At 42.6% G+C, this 19,365-nt stretch overlaps 1 protein-coding gene across 1 annotated transcript in view; it reads right to left on the bottom strand.

Annotated features, from left to right (window-relative positions):
- Nucleotides 1–1,094: 1,094 nt before the first annotated feature.
- PLXNA2 (plexin A2) overlaps nt 1,095–19,365 on the bottom strand; it is a 408,755-nt gene continuing 390,484 nt past the window's right edge. The window contains exons 27-32 of the mRNA XM_075335732.1: nt 13,356–13,455; nt 10,904–11,094; nt 9,477–9,646; nt 9,164–9,376; nt 8,719–8,869; nt 1,095–5,471 (exon numbers count right to left, since the gene is read on the bottom strand). Of these exons, the coding sequence (XP_075191847.1) occupies nt 5,376–5,471; nt 8,719–8,869; nt 9,164–9,376; nt 9,477–9,646; nt 10,904–11,094; nt 13,356–13,455 (921 nt within the window). The 3' untranslated portion in view covers nt 1,095–5,375. The remainder of the gene's footprint in view (nt 5,472–8,718; nt 8,870–9,163; nt 9,377–9,476; nt 9,647–10,903; nt 11,095–13,355; nt 13,456–19,365) is intronic.

A 19,365-nucleotide genomic window follows, 5' to 3' on the forward strand; every position in this document is an offset into this window, starting at 1 on the left:
ACATACATACATGAATCTGCTACATACATACACACATAGCTCTGCTACATACATACACACATAGCTCTGCTGCATACATACACACATAGCTCTGCTACACACATACATACACATAGCTCTGCTACATACATACATGAATCTGCTACATACATACACACATAGCTCTGCTACATACATAGCTCTGCTACATACATAGCTCTGCTACATACATACATAGCTCTGCTACATACATACATGAATCTGCTACATACATACACATATAGCTCTGCTATATACATACAGACATAGCTCTGCTACATACATACACACATAGCTCTGCTACATACATACAGACACACACGTAGCTCTGTGGGGCCCACACACACAGCTCCAGGGGCCAGCACATACAGCACCGGGGGGCAGGGCATACACCTAAGGGGGGAGAAGCCCATACAGCTCCCCAGGGCCCATAAATCGGGGGCGGGGAGGGCACATACCTCTCAGGTCACGGTGGAGAGGGGGCCCACAAAGCGCCGGAGAGGGGGCCCACACAGCGCCGGAGAGGGGGCCCACACAGCGCCGGAGAGGGGGCCCACACAGCGCCGGAGAGGGGGCCCACACAGCGCCGGAGAGGGGGCCCACACAGCGCCGGAGAGGGGGCCCACACAGCGCCGGAGAGGGGGCCCACACAGCGCCGGAGAGAAGAGCTGTGCTGGGGGTCGCTGGCTGGCACTGCAACTCCTTCATCTGTGGGACTGAGCAGGCCGGTCGGTAGCTCCGCCCACAGATGAAGTTCAAACCAGGAAGTCTGCGCGCCTTAAAGGGACGGCGCTGCAGATTCCTGCCGAGGACTGCGGAACTCGGCCCGGGGGCAGCACTGACGAGGCCGAGTGGGCCCCCCCGGCTCTCCAGGGCCCCGGCATTTGCCCAGGTATGCCGCGTGCTGACGCCGGCTCTGGTAGGGGTCATTACCTATTAAAGGTGCAGATTAAACAGCTCATTAGATTAGATTTTGGAAGTCTATTTGATCTGCTCCTATTTATTCATCCAATTCACATAATTACATGTGACATCAGCTGTATTTGATACGCTGAATGCTGCCATCAGTTAGTTCTTTATTGTCATAATTGTTTAAAATAACACATTTTTTTCCAGTAAACTTTATTTATATATAACAATAGTACAAAGTGGGTCCTTGGCTTGCAAAATAGGAGTGTTTCATATTTACAATAGGTACACAATAATATATTAAAATAATAACAAAACTTTTTTTGTCTCCGAACATTTTTAAATAATTAAAACTTTCTTACATTTTTTTTTTTTTCACAACAACTGTAAAAATGACAGAAAAGAAGCGAGGCAGACATAATAAAAAGAATCAGGGAGAAACAAAGACACAATTATTATACAGAAGTGCAGTGGAACGGGAAAGCTGAGCACCCCAACATTCTGCAATCTGATTGGGTGGTTTGGTTCCTTAAGTGACACCTCGAGAAAGTAGAGTATTATTAAAGGGGAAGTAATGGCATTGATGGAATTATGAACCATCCTGATTTTGGCACAGTTTTGTGATTCCTTCAATTTTTTTTGTCAACTATATTATTCCAACCTGCATCTAATTCTGAAAAGGAGATAACACTATTAATAGAACAGACCTACATATCTTGGCAAACAGACAGAAATGGAATATAAACAATACAGTATAATTTTCATTCAACTACCAAAAATACAGTAACTATTTGCTGCACTTTTTATAAGTGTTTGGCAAGAAGGCATATGGTTTAACACACTCTGGAAAGCAGGAGACAAGGTGGTTAAGCACAGGCTGAAATACAGGTCAACATTGGCAAACATCACATACAGACAACGTCTTTGACTATGTAGGAGGCCAGCAAGGTACTTCCCAGCAATACATTACTAGATCTCCTAGCTCTATGGGGGGGGTCTGATGGACAGAAGGTTGAGGGGGCTTTGGTATGCAGGTGTGGTGTTGGCAAGCTGCATCAGAAAGTGGGCGTCATAAGTCACATTCTCCTGGTGGTACATCAAAAGTACCCTATACATAAAAGAATATATGCTGGCTAAGCAATTCTTGGAACATAGTGATTTTTTTGCAAATTTTAAGAAAGATTAAGGGATCCCCTGAAACTACTTACAAGCAACACCAACTTTACCACTGTACATATTAGTAAGCTAAGGAATGTTGCGACAGATCTACTTAAACCACCAATCAAATTACAAGAGGCAGGTGTTCCAAGAGCAAAAAAGTATTACACAAAGATCAAAAATAAATATCTAATGCTATTTCAAGTAATGGCTGCTGTAAACATATTTTCATTAGGAAATGACCTGGCGGGTAATGTGTCTGAATACAATGGATGGTAATCTGACTAGCAGATGACCCTGGTGGTAGCACAACTGAGATGCTTTCTCCTCTGGTGAGAGAAGCCTTGCAATATGTGAAAGGAGACACAAGAAGGAATGATGACCATTGTCCAATGTAGTGTTTGCTGTAGGGTAAGAGGAACTTTACTGTAGTATATGAAATACCTCTGGAATTCAATGAAGACCATCATTCTGAGAAGTCTATCAGGCTCTTCATTCGTGGCTATAAAAAGGCCTGCCTGAGTGTCTCATTTCCGATTTCAATCTGCCTCACTTTTACTCTGTACATACATTAGGATTTGGCCACAATAGGCTGTAACAGCACAATGCAGCTAAGCTAAGGTCAAAAAGAAAGGTCACATATTATCGTGGTCAGATAAGTGCACACATTTGCATATAGAGGTCATTGGTTGTCAAAATCGATAAAAACATCTACAATAAGATCATTCTTGATTATGTTTAAAAGCCCTAGTATCAATCGACTAGGGCAACTAAATCAGTGATGGCCGAGCACGTGTGGCCAATGCTACAGAACAGTGACAATAACCTTTAAATGGTTATTCAACAAGGGCACATTTATCACATATCCACAAAATTTCTGAAAAATGTCCAAATGCTGGGTGGCTGAACTCCTAGGAAACCCACCCATCACAAATGGGAGGTCTTAAATCCACTGTTTTTCCTTTTTGCAGTCACTTAGTGCTTGATTGGAGCGATGGTTTAACATGCGTGACCATAGGCACCACGGGGAACAGCAGTGCGCACGATTAAAGGCGTTGACTGAGACATTAACATTGATGACCATGACCTATTCTTAGGATAAGTAAATGTCTGATCGGTGGGGGTGTGACAAGTGGCACCCCCAACGATCAGATGTTCCTGGTGACGCCGCCAGATGTAACTACTGAGATGTAGAGCTGCACAGCTCAGCTCTCTCAAAAGAATAGTGGCTGTAGCCGGGTACTACACATCACCCCTTATTGATTTGAATAGGGGTTGGATATGCAGTACCCAGCAGCAACCATTATTTCATTGACGGAGCTGAGTGCTGCAATTCCACAACTGAATAGTTCCTGCCACTGCTGATAGGAGGGGGTGCCAGTTTTTGCACCCCCACTGTTTAGACATTGATGGCCTATCCTAAGATTAGGTTATCAATATTAAACTTCAGGACAACCCCTTTACTTCCAGACAAGCTCCTTACTGCGGTCATGAACTGAGAAAGAACAAGGTAAATGAGACCTCTGTTTTAGTAATTAGTGGGGTTTGGGTCCAAACAATCAGACATCACATATTCTGTAAAAACATACTAATACTTAACGGGGAATAAGTTCAAATGTATTTTCAGATCCTGCAATTGTTACTGAACTTGTCTCAGTCACATCCTAAACTTTTTATGGCTTTGTGCTGACATTGTAGCATTTGGAAGGACCCTGTCTGTGAGACAGGGGAAAACTGTACGGTGACGTAACATAAACACCCTGCAGTTTTCAGTGCGTTTAGGATACAGATTGCAATAATCTTAAAGTACATTTGCATTACATAGATGCCATGAAATGACCCAGGCCCTATTTCATAATGAACAATAGAATGCCACGAACAATAAGTGTTATAATATCATAGGCTTCGTTATATATATCATGTATGTATGTGGAATCTGCCTAAAATAACAATCCGTTTAGTATATGTCAACCTTCATGTTCTACTGAAGATTTCTTAGCTGCCAAATCTTGGGAGAAGCCATGGAGAATTAAATATTTAGTATTTTTATGGTCAGTTTGTATCCATAAATACAATATAATTCTTATGGATATGATCTTAAAGGGAAATGCTATTTTTGAGTTGACTATGACCACCCATCTCCATCGTGATGCATTATTTTGAGGAATGAGCATCTAATACATATTCCACCATACAAATGTACAAAGAAGGAATTATCATGTAAACCACATGACTGAAGATGCTTGTACAAAGTGCAGACTTCCATAGATTATTTTGTATTAACCCTGGAGACGTACAGTACTGCCTTTCTATTCAGCAATAGGAGTGGGTTAGTTACTATAAGAGTATATGGAAGTTGATCACTGGTGTAATACTGTATACGGCTTTTCTATTCCGTAATAATAGTGGGTTGGTTACTACCGTAGTAGTATTATAGTTTATGGTACATAGAGGCTGACATAATACTTTATAATGGAATTTATCATATTCTTCTGAAACATACTGGGAAGGGCTAGGTGTTTCCAAGGATAGCAATGTTTTTAGTACACGAAGAAATAAAACATGGCACAGATTCATGAGGGTCATTTCACCTGGATAATGGACACATGCCTCTTGATATCAAAAATTTGCAGTTGGGCTAGCTGGTGAATTTGGAGTGAGTGACCTTAAGTACAGTTCCTTAGAAGATAGGCGATGGGGCCAAGTCCTCTGGTAGATCAGCTGGTAGTGGATACATGTTGCAAAAATCCATAGTTCTCCGATTGTTTTTCAAATCTTGAAAGTCATCCTTTGAACCAGTGCAAAATATGCCAAGTGTGGCCGCTTAAGAATTTAAATCTATGAAAATTCCCTTTGTGTTTCTCTTTTCAGGGATGAAAAATAATGTACTCTTCCCCCATTTAATACCCTTTCCCCAAAAAGCAATAAATAATAATAAAAATAGGAGTCTTTCAAAGAGAAAACAAGCTAGACGAACAACCAAACCAACAAACAGAGCAGTTGAGTCTTCTCATGTTATGCAGTCTCTTAATTTACGTACAACATGCAATCAGCCGCCTGCTGGGCTTGTGGAAACTCTGGTGACGTCTTCAGGGTCTCAGAAGGGATGATGAATATGGAGCTGGTTTGGCTGCTCTCCTCACTCTGAGGCAATCGACTGTAGGACCTTCTGATGTTCGATGTGATTTTTCACAGTTGGAAGGAATATCGAGGGAACCCTGCAGCTCTCTGTAATAAGAGTCTTTACCAGGACTCTGTCCCCTTCCATAGTCAAAGAGCTGTATTGAAATTCAGCTGTCAAAACTCATGGCTGCTATCAACTGCTCCACTTTGTAGGCTAAGCGGTGTCGGCGCCCCTGTTCATCCTGTTCCAAAGCCGAAATCAGCTGCAAACGGGAAGATAAAGGTTTTAACAATAGTACAGAAGCATTAACCCCATACAGGGCAACTTTCAAAATTTACAATAAAACCTCCCTTGTGACCCAAATTATATCCTTATATGAAGATATCTATTGAGTTGTGTCATTTTGTGCTGCGATGGCCTGATATTATCTTACAGCTAAATATGAAAATATTAAATGTACTACAAACAATATTTGTTTTCTTTTTTTGGGGGGGGATCATTACCGGTTTTATAAAAATACCGCATGCTCTATGTATTTATTCCATATGTGTTCCCCAAAGCTTGTTTATAAAGCTTTAAAAATGCCTTACAAAAATTGTCTAAATAAAAAAACAAAAACACTAAAAAGCCTATAAAAAAACATTAAAAATGTATGTTTTTCATCAGCCAAAAAAGCTGTATAAAAAAGAGATGGAAATTTATAGTTTCCGCTTTGTTTTGGCAATACAAAGGTGCAGAAGTTGCTGAAATTGGTTTTAGGGCAAAAATATGTGACTTTTTGCTTCTTAACATCTGTAAAATAGCTTGTGGGGTTTAGAAAAGGGTCTACCATTGTGCAACATATTTACCATAAGATGTGCAGCAACTGAAACCAGTGCCAGCTTATTGCTACCATAGGTCTTACTTTCAGGGGCAACAACAGCCCAAAATATGTTCCAATTTTTTTTCATTATAGAACTTTCCTGAATATGTTTTGGTAAACAGCTAAAATGCCAAACCTTGTATCAGTGTCCAAATATTTATGGACCGAACCGTACAACTGACAAACCAGAGATTCTATCAAAACTATACCAGGCAGTCCAGTAAGCGATACATCCCTGGAATTAATCTCTGTCTTTACATTATGTTTCCAACAGATTACATAGCAAAACTTTACTGATAGATGTTCTTCAATGAAAGGGAATAGGTCAATTACCGTATTTTTCCGCTTTATAAGACGCACTTTTGTTCCCCCAAATTTTGGGGGAAAGTAGGGGGTGCGTCTTATAAACCGAATATACGGGGGTGGTGTACATACATATATATATATATATGTATATACTGCAGGGTCCGCTCTGGAGCGGTGCTGGGGGCAGGGAAAGCTGGGAGCGGCAGCGTTAGATCTCCTGCTCCTGCTCATATAATATGCACAGCCGCTGTCCATCAGCGTGGTGCTGAAATTGCATCGCGCTGAGGGGCTGGGGCAGCGGGGCATATTATATCTGCCTGCGCCCTCCTTTGATCGCACATGATCCCCCTGTGTTAGATATGGCCCCCATACTGCTGCCCATAGTAAAATAAAAAAGCTTTAGGGGTGCTTCACACATAGCGAGATCGCTACCGAAATCGCTGCTACGGCACGGTTTTGGTGACGCAACAGTGACCTCATTAGCGATCTCGCTGTGTGTGACACTGAGCAGCGATCTGGCCCCTGCTGCGAGATCGCTGCTCGTTACACACAGCCCTGGTTCGTTTTCTTCAAAGGCGCTCTCCCGCTGTGACACACAGATCGCTGTGTGTGACAGCGAGAGAGCGACGAAATGAAGCGAGCAGGGAGCAGGAGCCGGCATCTGGCAGCTGTGGTAAGCTGTAACCAGGGTAAACATCGGGTAACCAAGGTGGTTACCCGATATTTACCTTAGTTACCAGCCTCCGCAGCTCTCACGCTGCCTGTGGTGCCGGCTCTCTGCACATGTAGCTGCAGTACACATCGGGTTAATTAACCCGATGTGTACTGTAGCTAGGAGAGCAAGGAGCCAGCGCTAAGCAGTGTGCGCGGCTCCCTGCTCTCGCGGTTATGATCGCTGCTTCGGCTGCTGTGTTTGACAGCTAAGCAGCAATCATAACAGCGACTTACAAGGTCGCTGTTACGTCACAGAAAATAGTGACGTAACAGCGACCTCGTTGTCGCTGTCGCTTAGTGTGAACCAGCCCTTACTTACCTCCAGCACTGATCTCCGGTCTCCTGCTGCTGTTGTCTGTGATAAGGCACGCAGAGATGATATCCCTCTGCCGTGCCGATCACATGACCGGCTGCAAGAACCAGGAAGTAAGGAAGCCGGAGCTCAACTGCGAGGTGGGAGACACGGAGGGACAGCGCTGAGAAGGTAAGGAAAGTGTTTTATTTTATTATGGGCAGCAGTCTGGGGGCATATCTAACACAGGGGAGATGTCCCATCTATAGGAGCCATGGGCAGCTGTATGGGGGCCATATCTAACAGGGGAGATGTGCCATCTATAGGGGCCATGGGAAGCTGTATGGGGGCCATATCTAATAGGGGAGATGTCCCATCTATAAGGGCCATGGGCAGCTGTATGGGGGCCATATCTAACAGGGGAGATGTGCCATCTATAGGGGCCATGGGCAGCTGTATGGGGGCCATATCTAACAGGGGAGATGTGCCATCTATAGGGGCCATGGGCAGCTGTATGGCGGCCATATCTAACAGGGGAGATGTGCCATCTATAGGGGCCATGGGCAGCTGTATGGCGGCCATATCTAACAGGGGAGATGTGCCATTTATAGGGGCTATGGGCAGCTGTATGGGGGCCATATCTAACAGGGGAGATGTGCCATCTATAGGGGCCATGGGCAGCTGTATGGGGGCCATATCAAACACAGGGGAGATGTCCCATCTATAGGGGCCATGGGCAGCACAGGGGGACGTGTCCCAGCACAAGGGGGCTATATTCAATATAAGGGGGCCATATCCAGATTAAGGGGGGCTAATTTTAGGATGGGGGGCTATGAGGGACATATACCCTATATGATTTGTTAGATGGACACTGGCATTATAAGATGGACCCCATTTAGCATTAAAAAAAAAAAATCTCTTTTCCTTCACCAAATTTGGGGGTGCGTCTTATAATCAGGTGCGTCTTATAAAGCGAAAAATACGGTATGTCCTATGTAAAACCATAAGAGTGCTTTATAACTTTTCTAAGAGGCTGGCAGATTCTCCATGCCATCCTCTTTAATCTCTGGGGACTCAATGTGGATTTCAAATGTAGCTTGGAGATTAGGGTAAGCGGTAAATTTCTAAATATTTTATATAATATATATATATATATATATATAGATATAGTTTCATACTCATATGTCTATCTGTAAAGATATAAAGCCTCTAGCATCTCCCCATAAATCAACAAGATATCTTACATATCTGTTTCTGGCTTATATTTAGTACCGAGACATTACTCAGCGTGCCCATGCCATTTCCCTGTTCATTCCCGAGGCTGTCGCTCCTTACCTCCACGCTGTATTTACTGACATACGAGTAGATCTCGTTGAGTGCACTTAGCATATTGAACTCTGATGCATGCATACGAGACTGCTCTGCGAGGTAGGCGTTCATGTCCTGGTCGCTGATGGCTGGGAGCTTCGCAATATCAGCATAATACCTGTAAGCACAGACGGATACACTTTACTTATTATCCTGAGAGATCATTCCGATTATTACATAATACTTTCATTTAATAATGGCATTTTCTCGCTCTCATTACTTCACAGGGTTACAAAAAAATTGCCAATTCAAACTATTTCTACATTTACAGCTTAAAACATCATCTTGCAGATCTCTTCCCGGAGCTCCACTTTCTCTATAAAATTCTTGCTAGTGTGAAGCCTTCATTTCAATAACCTGAGAACATGACTGCACATGGTATGGTCATTAGCATCGATTCTGCACAACTAACCTCTCCACCCAGTTCTTGTAGTTGGGGATATCCTTGGCATATAGCAGCTTGTTGCTGGGAGAATCTTTTCCAAGCCGGTGCTCTGAGGTGGAACAAGAGTCCATAAAGGTCTGCGCCACCACTGACAAGCAGGCATCTGTGATACTGCCTTTATGGATGTCAAACACGAACTGAGGATTCTTAATAACATTCACCCAAAACCTAAGCGGTAGACTGTGAAGATGTGAAAAAGAGAAGGGATGATTACATTTTCCCATGTCTTGTTACCTAATTTTTACTGTAATCACACCCTATTCCTCCCATGTTGACTTACCAATTACTCTTCCACGTGTGTCGGACATCTGTGTCATAGATACCATGCCTGTCTGCCTGTTCATCCAAGAAGTCAAACATGTACTTAATGGCAAGAGGTAGCGCACTCCCGCGGTGCACTGTACTGAACAATGTTTCAAAAAGGTCATCCACAAACTTCTGTAGTGTTCCCTATAGGATAAAACAATCACAAATGGGGATCTTGAATACATCAAATGTTATTGGTTTATCTGTATAATGTTTAGTAATTTAGTTAACTTTTGAATTGTGATGATTTTTTTGCAACTGATTTTGGGATCAATGACAATATAAGAAAATCCCAAAGTTTTGTGTGGTCTTTTAAAGCAAATCTGTCACCAGGTTTTTGTTATGTAACCTCAGAACAGCATGATGTTGTGACAGAAACCCTGATTTCAGTCACTATCTGGGCTGCTCCGTGCAGTTTAGATAAAGTCACTGTTTTCTATACAGCTTTGTTTAACCCCTCCCACATCACTGATTGGCGTCGTTCTGTGTACACTGTGCATAGGCAGAAAGTTGCTAATCAGTGGTGGCTGTGGGGTTACACAAAGCAGGACTGCATGACATGTGACAACTAGTGATAATCTCCTGCTGAAAAAAAACAGATTTTATAGAAACTGCTGTAAGCAGCTTAGTAGGTGACAAATCGCTGGAATCACGGTCTATGCTCCTCCATTATGCTGCTCTCAGATTAAATAACAAAGACCTGCTGACACATTTTCTTTAAGCCTCCAAATATTGTACATTAGCCTAACGTCGGCCAAACCCACTGATGTCGATGTGCTCAGCCAATAGTTTAATAGCCTAATGTGTATGGCCTCCCGACTCTTCAATCCAGCATATCCAATTAGATAAGCTGCTGCCAAAGGAGTCTGGCAGCGGCTCTTTCCTAAAGAATATAGGAGCACTTGGCGGGGCGAGTGCTCCAATTAATAGAGGAGTCAGGAGATAGTTGCCGGCCAAATGATTGGTGGAGGTCTAAGGCCAAAAAAATTGCCTGATGCTAGATATAATTAGTCCTAAATAACTACTTTTGAAGTGATTATTAGTCCATGGGTTAAGAGGCCTGACTACATGTTGTTCCTTCATCATTAAAGGCGCAGTTGTACAGGATGGGCCATAATTATGGATACAGCCTGGGTGGGCCATAAGTATGGATACACCCTGATAAAATGGAATTTGTTGCTGATATCACCTTACCGTTTGTGGCATATTAGTACATATTTGAGGCCGGGTGATGCCACGGGTTTATCAGGGTATATCCATACTTATGGTCTACCCAGGGTGCATCCATACTGTATACGCCCTGTATAATTTGTTGAACTTATGAAAGAGCAAGTGCAGAATTAGTATGTTCAGATAAGACAGAAATACAGCCTTACACTTCCAGCAGAGTCCCGTGATTACCTTGGTTGCTAGCAGCCTTGTCAAGTAGATTTCGGAAACCATCTTGCTTCCCCGGTCACCTTCTTTCTGATCTCCATGTTCATGATTTTTCACCAGGTGCCAAACTTTAACACCACTCTCAAGATCTGGAGTGATCATAGGGGCACGAGACCTAAGGCTATCAGGGCTGCCGGTGTAGCGGAATGTGGAGTCTACAAGAAGGGTCATACAATAACATTCAATACACATTCATCCTAAGGAATAAGTTATGTGAACTAGGTCAAAGGAAAAGACACAGAAAATAACACTCATGGAGAGACATGACACCTGTCTGTACGGTATATTGTAGCTGCCTTTTTTGCATATCAACACACGCCATGTAGAGGTTACGGCTGGAAAGTGAAATGACGTTGTCCCTGAGTCAAATGACGCCAGTGTTAATGAACCATAAGTCTCCTTGCACTTTATCTAGAGAAACAGCAAGAGGCTTAGCACAGCTTAGCCAAGAAAGCACTATTTAGCAATAAAAATGCCGTCAAATTAGAAGATGACAGCGGAGGTTTAATTTTGATTGTCTCTGTTTGTCAAGCTGAAGCAGATAGACTTATGCTGTGTAAGTATGGATGCAGAACGCAGGACACGTTAGTTACCGCAGTCACTGCCGGACAGACGCTACTGCTTCTGTCATGAAATTATTCTTCCTATTCTCCGTTCCTCCATGATCATCTCCATCAGCTCCAAACAATACGGAATCCCTGTTAACATTTCCAATGTCACCATTAATATTGCGGCTAATGTCAGAGACGTGCAGGAGCCAGAAATGCAGTTTTATGGTGTCTTTTCCTGAGCGCTGAGCCTCAAATCACCGATCAGCAGCATTGTTGATTCCCAATAATATGTTGTGATGCTTTTCTTTCCACTGTAATCATGTTTGCTCCAATTTTCATAATTTACATGTTAATGAATGAGAGAGACAAATGTTACTGATACTGCCGCCTTTGCAGACGGTTAGCGGCTGAAGATTTATGTCGCTTGTGCCGTGATCTGCATAGAAACGGCTCCTGGGAATCTTTGCCGAGAACAGTAACCCTATGAGTACTGGAGGAGGCTGGAAGTTGCCGCATTTCTTACTAGTTTATTACTATTTTATTCATAAAGTTTACTTCAGTGATTATTTCAAAATTATGTCAGAATGATCTGCTCATTCAGTGTCATTAGAAAACGCTGGATGACTGGAGCAACTAGATTACCGCGGACGTCGGGCAGTATGAGGCTACTCTCTATTGGCAATAGTGTTGTTTTTATTTCCATACTAGCTTCTCGGCATGACGTCCATGTTTTTATAGAGAGCATGTTACAGTTGTAATAAACATCAACCACATAATGATTCATGAAAACATACAGCATGATGGTTGTGTTAATGCTCTATGACGTACATTTTCATGATGGCGATCTAACAGATGTTGTAAGTATACAGGTGACATCAGCTGGGTACATTACACAACTGTGCTCCTGCCAAAAATACTGGAATTGGTGATAACCAAGATCATTGCATGCTATAGTCAATAGCGACCATGGTGTCTAAGTTGTTAGAGGCAGGGGACAAGGCCTATTAGAAGTCCTGTCAGCGTAAAGCCGACATTGCGTGATTTTTCAATCATAGGGCTTGTGGGCTTGGTAACCAGCCTCCGCTGCACTCTATCAGAGTTGGATGGTCTCCTAGGCAAGGAGCCTGGAGCTGATAAGCTCTTGTAAGAACTGCTCTGGAACTGGCTAGATTGCTGAATTCAACCATCTTCAGTGACCCTGCACTTCAACGCTGTAGAGGCAAAACTGCTTCTGCAAGGAGAATCAGAATGAGCACATAGTTTGGGTTATCGGGACAACCATGCAGCTGGTCCGAGCTGTCAGTCAGGAACACACAGCCCCAGAAATCAAGGAGGCTGGGGACCGGTGAGTTCCTGAAGAAATAGAACTTGTAATAAGGAAGTGCCCATATTCCTGTACCCACAATGTCCACCTTACATCAGATCTATTATTCTATAGAAACACAAATCTAGAAACTTTTCAACCAAGTATACTTATCTTCTCTGCCATCTGGTCACTATTTCAAAATAATAATCCTCTACAAAGAGAAACCACTACAGATTACTAAACAGCTAAGCCTCTCTATACAAAAAAAAATTTATTTTACGACATCATTCACACTTGTCTATTTTCCATCAGAATTGGTCAGTCAAAACCAGAAGAAAAAATATATAGAAGGATAAGCACATTCTCCATGTTGTGGACCCCTTACTGGAGGTTGCTGACAAATACTGATTCAAACTGTTGACCAAAATGCTTGGAAACTGCCTCATCTATAATATATAATCAGTGTCCGTTTTTTATAGTGTGCTGAACAAATAATAACAAAAGATCTAAGAACATCTGTGCTGGCAAGTTATGAATAGATTGATATGGAAACTCTTACCGTATCTGCTGATGGAGGTGCGGGATATGCTTGCAGAAGCTGGGATGTTGTATGATGAAGTTTGTTTCGGGACAAGAGCAACTACTGAACGATCAGAAACCTGCAAAAAAGTAATGCCATCAATAGCGGAGGCCAAGGAAGAGAAGTTTCAAGAAAAGTACGGTTACTTTTTCCCCTGCATAACACTGACCAATCATAAGACATATCATCATGCAGGTAAAAAAAAAACCATGCCCCCAGAAAATGTCTGACCCAGCTTTTTCTGTCAATTTTACAATAGATACTATTTTGCCACCAGTCTGGTTGTTCAGGAGGACCCTTCAACAGTTTTGTCAGTTTTAGCATGATAAACTGGCCACATCATGGAATACTAGCTGCAGAACTGAATAAAATGTATTTTTTTGTTTCTTACTTTCGTTGCAGAGACATTAGGTTGTGAACGTTAGATTCTAATTTACACTTAAGACCAAGGGAGTGTTAGCAGACACTTATCTCAGGGGTGGATACTTTTCTCCTACATGATATTAACCAATTATAAGTAGGAGGTATCAAAAAGGGGGGAATAAAAAGAAAATGTCCCCAGCAAAGGTCAGAACAGGTATTTTCCTGTGAGCTGTGTAATGACACATAGCCCTGCTGTTCTCTCTGATTTCATTACCAGGTTACAATCAGGGGAGGGGAGTACAATGAAGCAGTGTGTCAGTTGAATCTGATTTTATTAATTTTAAGTTTCATCACGCAAAACAACAAGGAAAGTAAAAATATCAGAGGATTAGCACAGAATGTTCGGGTTATACTGACAACGACATCTATGCCGAATATAAAACACATGGTATTGAGAGTAACAGGTAATGTGACAAATACCTATCAAATGAAAGTGACATGAGGTGGGTCCATAACCAGCCCACTGTATACTAAAATGATATAAACCCACTTAACCGTTGCCATAAGGGGTAGGAACCAGGGTGGAGGGGGGAAGTACACTGGCCACATAAAAAGGAATAGAGACAGAGAAAGGAAAAGAAGAAGTGATTCCGAAGCAGAAGGGAAAGATACAAAGAAAAAGTTATTTAGGTCCCCATATATTCCTAGTGGTCTGAAGAAGTATCCAGAGGGGCAAGGGAAGGGTCTCCCTTCAATGACCCCTAATCAGCTCTCGGTATTGTGGGGTGTCCAAGAAGAGTATCCAAGATCCCCACACTTGAATGAACTTATCTGACCTCCCATTAACTTCAGCTGTGAGTTCCTCAAATTTATGCAACCAGGCTCTGTGTGTCATTATAAACACCTCTGCCCCTAAGCTCTCATCCGACAGCACTGCCAGTGGGGGGAGTAAAGCAGAGCAGTGCTATGGGAGGAGAGCTGCAATGGCAGAGGTGTTTGTAATGACACACAAGTATTCTTCACTCCCCTCTCCTGATTGTAAGTACAGTAGATGTCAGCAGTAAGATCAGTTAGGAGAGCAGTGTGTCATTCAGTTTCACAGGGGAAAGCCGGTTCAGACCTTCTCTGGGAGTGTGTGCTTTTTCCCCCTTCATGATACCTCCTGCTTATGATCTGCCAACATCTTTTAGGGAAAAAGAAACTGCCCCTCCGAAACAAATCTCTGCTAACACCCATGGTCTTGGTGTAAATTAGATTCTTCACTTTACAAGCTAAAAAAATAATAAAAAATAGGTTTTATTCAGCTCTGCATCCACTATTCCATATTGTGAACAGTTTAATATGCTAAACTGTTGAAAGGTCCTCTTCAGCACTCAAACCAATGGCTAAATAATATCTACTGTAAACCTTATGGCATCATACTGGTTTATAAGCAGAGAATAAGTGAAAGCAGATCATAACCGAATAGCTAATATAGGATGTGTCGTAAAGCGGCACCATGTGTACATCCAGGCCTGTCAGCAGTGAGAGATTAAGTGGTTTAACCAGGGTTCATACCCTCACTCAATAACATTTTTATGCTTTGTGCTATGATCTTAACCTTTATTGTTGGAAAGTCTCTCTGGTTGTCGTTTCCGATACAAGTCGGAGTTATTTTTTTACTAAACAATAGTGCTGCTGTGAGTGATCTTGTGTCGTGAGATAATGTGACTCATTTCCTCACATGAAGTGATGTTTGTATTAGGAGTGTTTCCATATAACCCAGCCCAGAATCCAAACAAGAGGAGATATGTCATGTGAGCGACTAATCGTGTGTGAGAACCACAGTTTTAAGCACTTTTTAGCCTCTCTCATTTGCAGCCCCATTTTAAAGATGGAGAATGCCACTGATTTAATTAAAGCTGGAGCACAAAGAGAATAAGCAGCTATCATAATGTTATGGACCATAAAGCATACTTATTAAACCATTTTTTATTCTAACCGGTTTTATGAACTTTATAAAAATGTGATTTATGATAAGACAAGCAATAAAGCCATCTTTCACAAGCCTAAATTGCCTGTCCCTTTATTACATCCGGAGGATTAATTAGGCTAAAGTCAAACTGTAGATGAATATTAGTGCTAACGAGATTCTCCTATATGAAGGTTCTCGTTTTATCCTCTTCACATGGTCTTCTAGATCTTAAGATCTTAATGTAACCAAAATGTATAGTATAGGCCTTCTATTGAAAAATGGAGGGTTCATGCTGGGCTTTTTGTAAAAATTGGGAACTGCTGACACTTGGTCATTACGTTTTCATTAGACTAATTAACAGTGCCCTTGATGGTGATAAAATGGCCACCACTGTGTAACATTTCAGGTTTCTCTACCAAGCAGCCAGCAATAAATCAGTTAACTGCAGTTGTAAGGATACAGAGAAAATTGCCAGAAACAGGAGAAGATACATTATAGATGACCTTTAGCTGGGATTTTAGATCTTTAGGTTAAGGCCCAGTCACACTAAACAACTTACCAGCGATCCCAACAACGATACAACATGATAGGGATCGCAGGTAAGTTGCTAGGAGGTCGCTGGTGAGATGTCACACTAAGCGATGCTCCAGCGATCCCACCAGCAACCTGACCTGGCAGGGATCGCTGGAGCGTCGCTACACGGGTTGCTGGTGAGCTGTAACACAGGCAGATCTCACCAGCAACCAGTGACCAGCCCCCAGCGCCGCGTGGAAGCGATGCTGCGCTTGGTAACTAAGGTAAATATCGGGTAACCAACCCGATATTTACCTTCGTTACCAGCACACACCGCTTAGCGCTGGCTCCCTGCACACCTAGCCACAGTACACATCGGGTTAATTACCCAATGTGTACTCTGCTACGTGTGCAGGCAGCAGGAGCCGGCTTCTGTGGACGCTGGTAACCACGGTAAACATTGGGTAACCAAGAAGCCCTTCCCTTGGTTACCCGATATTTACCTTCGTTACCAGCGTCCGCCGCTCTCACACTGCCAGTGCCGGCTCCCTGCTGCCTGCACACATAGCCACAGTACACATCGGGTTAATTACCCGATGTGTACTGTGGCTACGTGTGCAGAGAGCAGGGAGCCAGCACTGGCAGCTGAGAGTGGCGGACGCTGGTAACAAAGGTAAATATCGGGTAACCAAGGTAAGGGCTTCTTGGTTACCCGATGTTTACTGTGGTTTCCAGCGTCCGCAAAATCCGGCTCCTGCTGCCTGCACATTTAGTTGTTGCTCTGTCGCTGTCACACAGCGATGTGTGCTTCACAGCGGAAGAGCAACAACTAAAAAAGGGTCCAGGACATTCAGCAACAACCAACGACCTCACAGCAGGGGCCAGGTTGTTGCTGGATGTCACACACAGCAACATCACTAGCAACATCGCTGCTACGTCACAAAAGTTGTTCCTTAGCAGCGATGTTGCTAGCGATGTTGCTTAGTCTGACGTGGCCTTAAGGTATTATTATGTTTCAACTCTTTGGGTGTAGATTTCAGACTTTTGTATCTCATCTACAAGGCTCAGCCAATGATCACTAGACGTAATATAGCGCCCATGGAGGTGTATGGAGCTGTAATGAGTTATAACGCAGCTATATGCGCCTCCATACAGCTTCCTGTATATACCGTGTTTACCCAAAAATAAGACATGGTCTTACAGTGCTGGCCAAAAGTATTGGCACCGCTGCAATTCTGTCAGATAATACTCAGTTTCTTCCTGAAAATGATTGCAATCACAAATTCTTTGGTATTATTATCTTCATTTATTTTGCTTGCAATGAAAAAACACAAAAGAGAATGAAACAAAAATCAAATCATTGATCATTTCACACAAAACTCCAAAAATAGGCCAGACAAAAGTATTGGCACCCTTAGCCTAATACTTGGTTGCACAACCTTTAGCCAAAATAACTGCGAACAACCGCTTCCGGTAACCATCAATGAGTTTCTTACAATGCTCTGCTGGAATTTTAGACCATTCTTCTTTGACAAACTGCTCCAGGTCCCTGAGATTTGAAGGGTGCCTTCTCCAAACTACCATTTTGAAATCTCTCCACAGGTGTTCTATGGGATTCAGGTCTGGACTCATTGCTGGCCACTTTAGTAGTCTCCAGTACTTTCTCTCAAACCATTTTCTAGTGCTTTTTGAAGTGTGTTTTGGGTCACTGCTGGAAGACCCATGACCTCTGAGGGAGACCCAGCTTTCTAACATTGGGCCCTACATTATGCTGTAAAATTTGTTGGTAGTCTTCAGACTTCATAATGCCATGCACACGGTCAAGCAGTCCAGTGCCAGAGGCAGCAAAGCAACCCCAAAACATCAGGGAACCTCCGCCATGTTTGACTGTAGGGACCGTGTTCTTTTCTTTGAATGCCTCTTTTTTTTTTCCTGTAAACTCTATGTTGATGGCTTTTTCCAAAAAGCTCTACTTTTGTCTCATCTGACCAGAGAACATTCTTCCAAAACGTTTTAGGCTTTCTCAGGTAAGTTTTGGCAAACTCCAGCCTTGCTTTTTTATGTCTCGGGGTAAGAAGTGGGGTCTTCCTGGGTATCCTACCATACAGTCCCTTTTCATTCAGACGCCGACAGATAGTACAGGTTGACACTGTTGTACCCTCGGACTGTAGGGCAGCTTGAACTTGTTTGGATGTTAGTCGAGGTTCTTTATCCACCATCTGCACAATCTTGCGTTGAAATCTCTCTTTAATTTTTCTTTTCCTTCCACATCTAGGGAGGTTAGCCACAGTGCCATGGGCTTTATAGTTCTTGATGACACTGCGCACCGTAGACACAGGAACTTTCAGGTCTTTGGAGATGGACTTGTAGCCTTGAGATTGCTCATGCTTCCTCACAATTTGGATTCTCAAGTCCTCAGACAGTTCTTTGGTCTTCTTTCTTTTCTCCATGCTCAATATGGTACACACAAGGACACACGACAGAGGTTGAGTCAACTTTAATCCATGTCAACTGGCTGCAAGTGCGATTTAGTTATTGCCAACACCTGTTAGGTGCCACAGGTATGTTACAGGTGCTGTTAATTACACAAATTAGAGAAGCATCACATGATTTTTCAAACAGTGCCAATACTTTTGTCCACCCCCTTTTTTATGTTTGGTGTGGAATTATATCCAATTTGGCTTTATGACATTTTTTTTTTTTTTTTTCATTGAAGACAAATTAAATGAAGATAATAATACAAAAGAATTTGTGAGTGCAGTCATTTTCAGGAAGAAACTGAGTATTCTCTGACAGAATTGCAGGGGTGCCAATACTTTTGGTCAGCACTGTATATTATTTTTCTGTTCCAAAAGATATGCTAGAGCTTATTTTCACGGGATGTGTTATATTTTTTAATGGCATCAGTGATTGGGTCATCCATTTAATACAAAATATACTCCCCCTTCCCTCACCAATCCCTCTGTTCCGGTTTCAGTGACTGTATTGCATGTTAAAGTAAAATGAATATACATCTTTTCCCTACCCAACCCTCTGCGCTGGCGTCAGTGATTGAATTGCCCGTTAATGCATAATGAACATATACCCTTAGGCTGTGTGCGCACTTTGCGTTTTTTCATGCGTTTCCGCAGCGTTTTAATGCAAAAATGCATGCGTTTT

This window comes from Anomaloglossus baeobatrachus, chromosome 2 (genome assembly GCF_048569485.1).
Source record: "Anomaloglossus baeobatrachus isolate aAnoBae1 chromosome 2, aAnoBae1.hap1, whole genome shotgun sequence".
NCBI lineage: Eukaryota > Metazoa > Chordata > Amphibia > Anura > Aromobatidae > Anomaloglossus > Anomaloglossus baeobatrachus.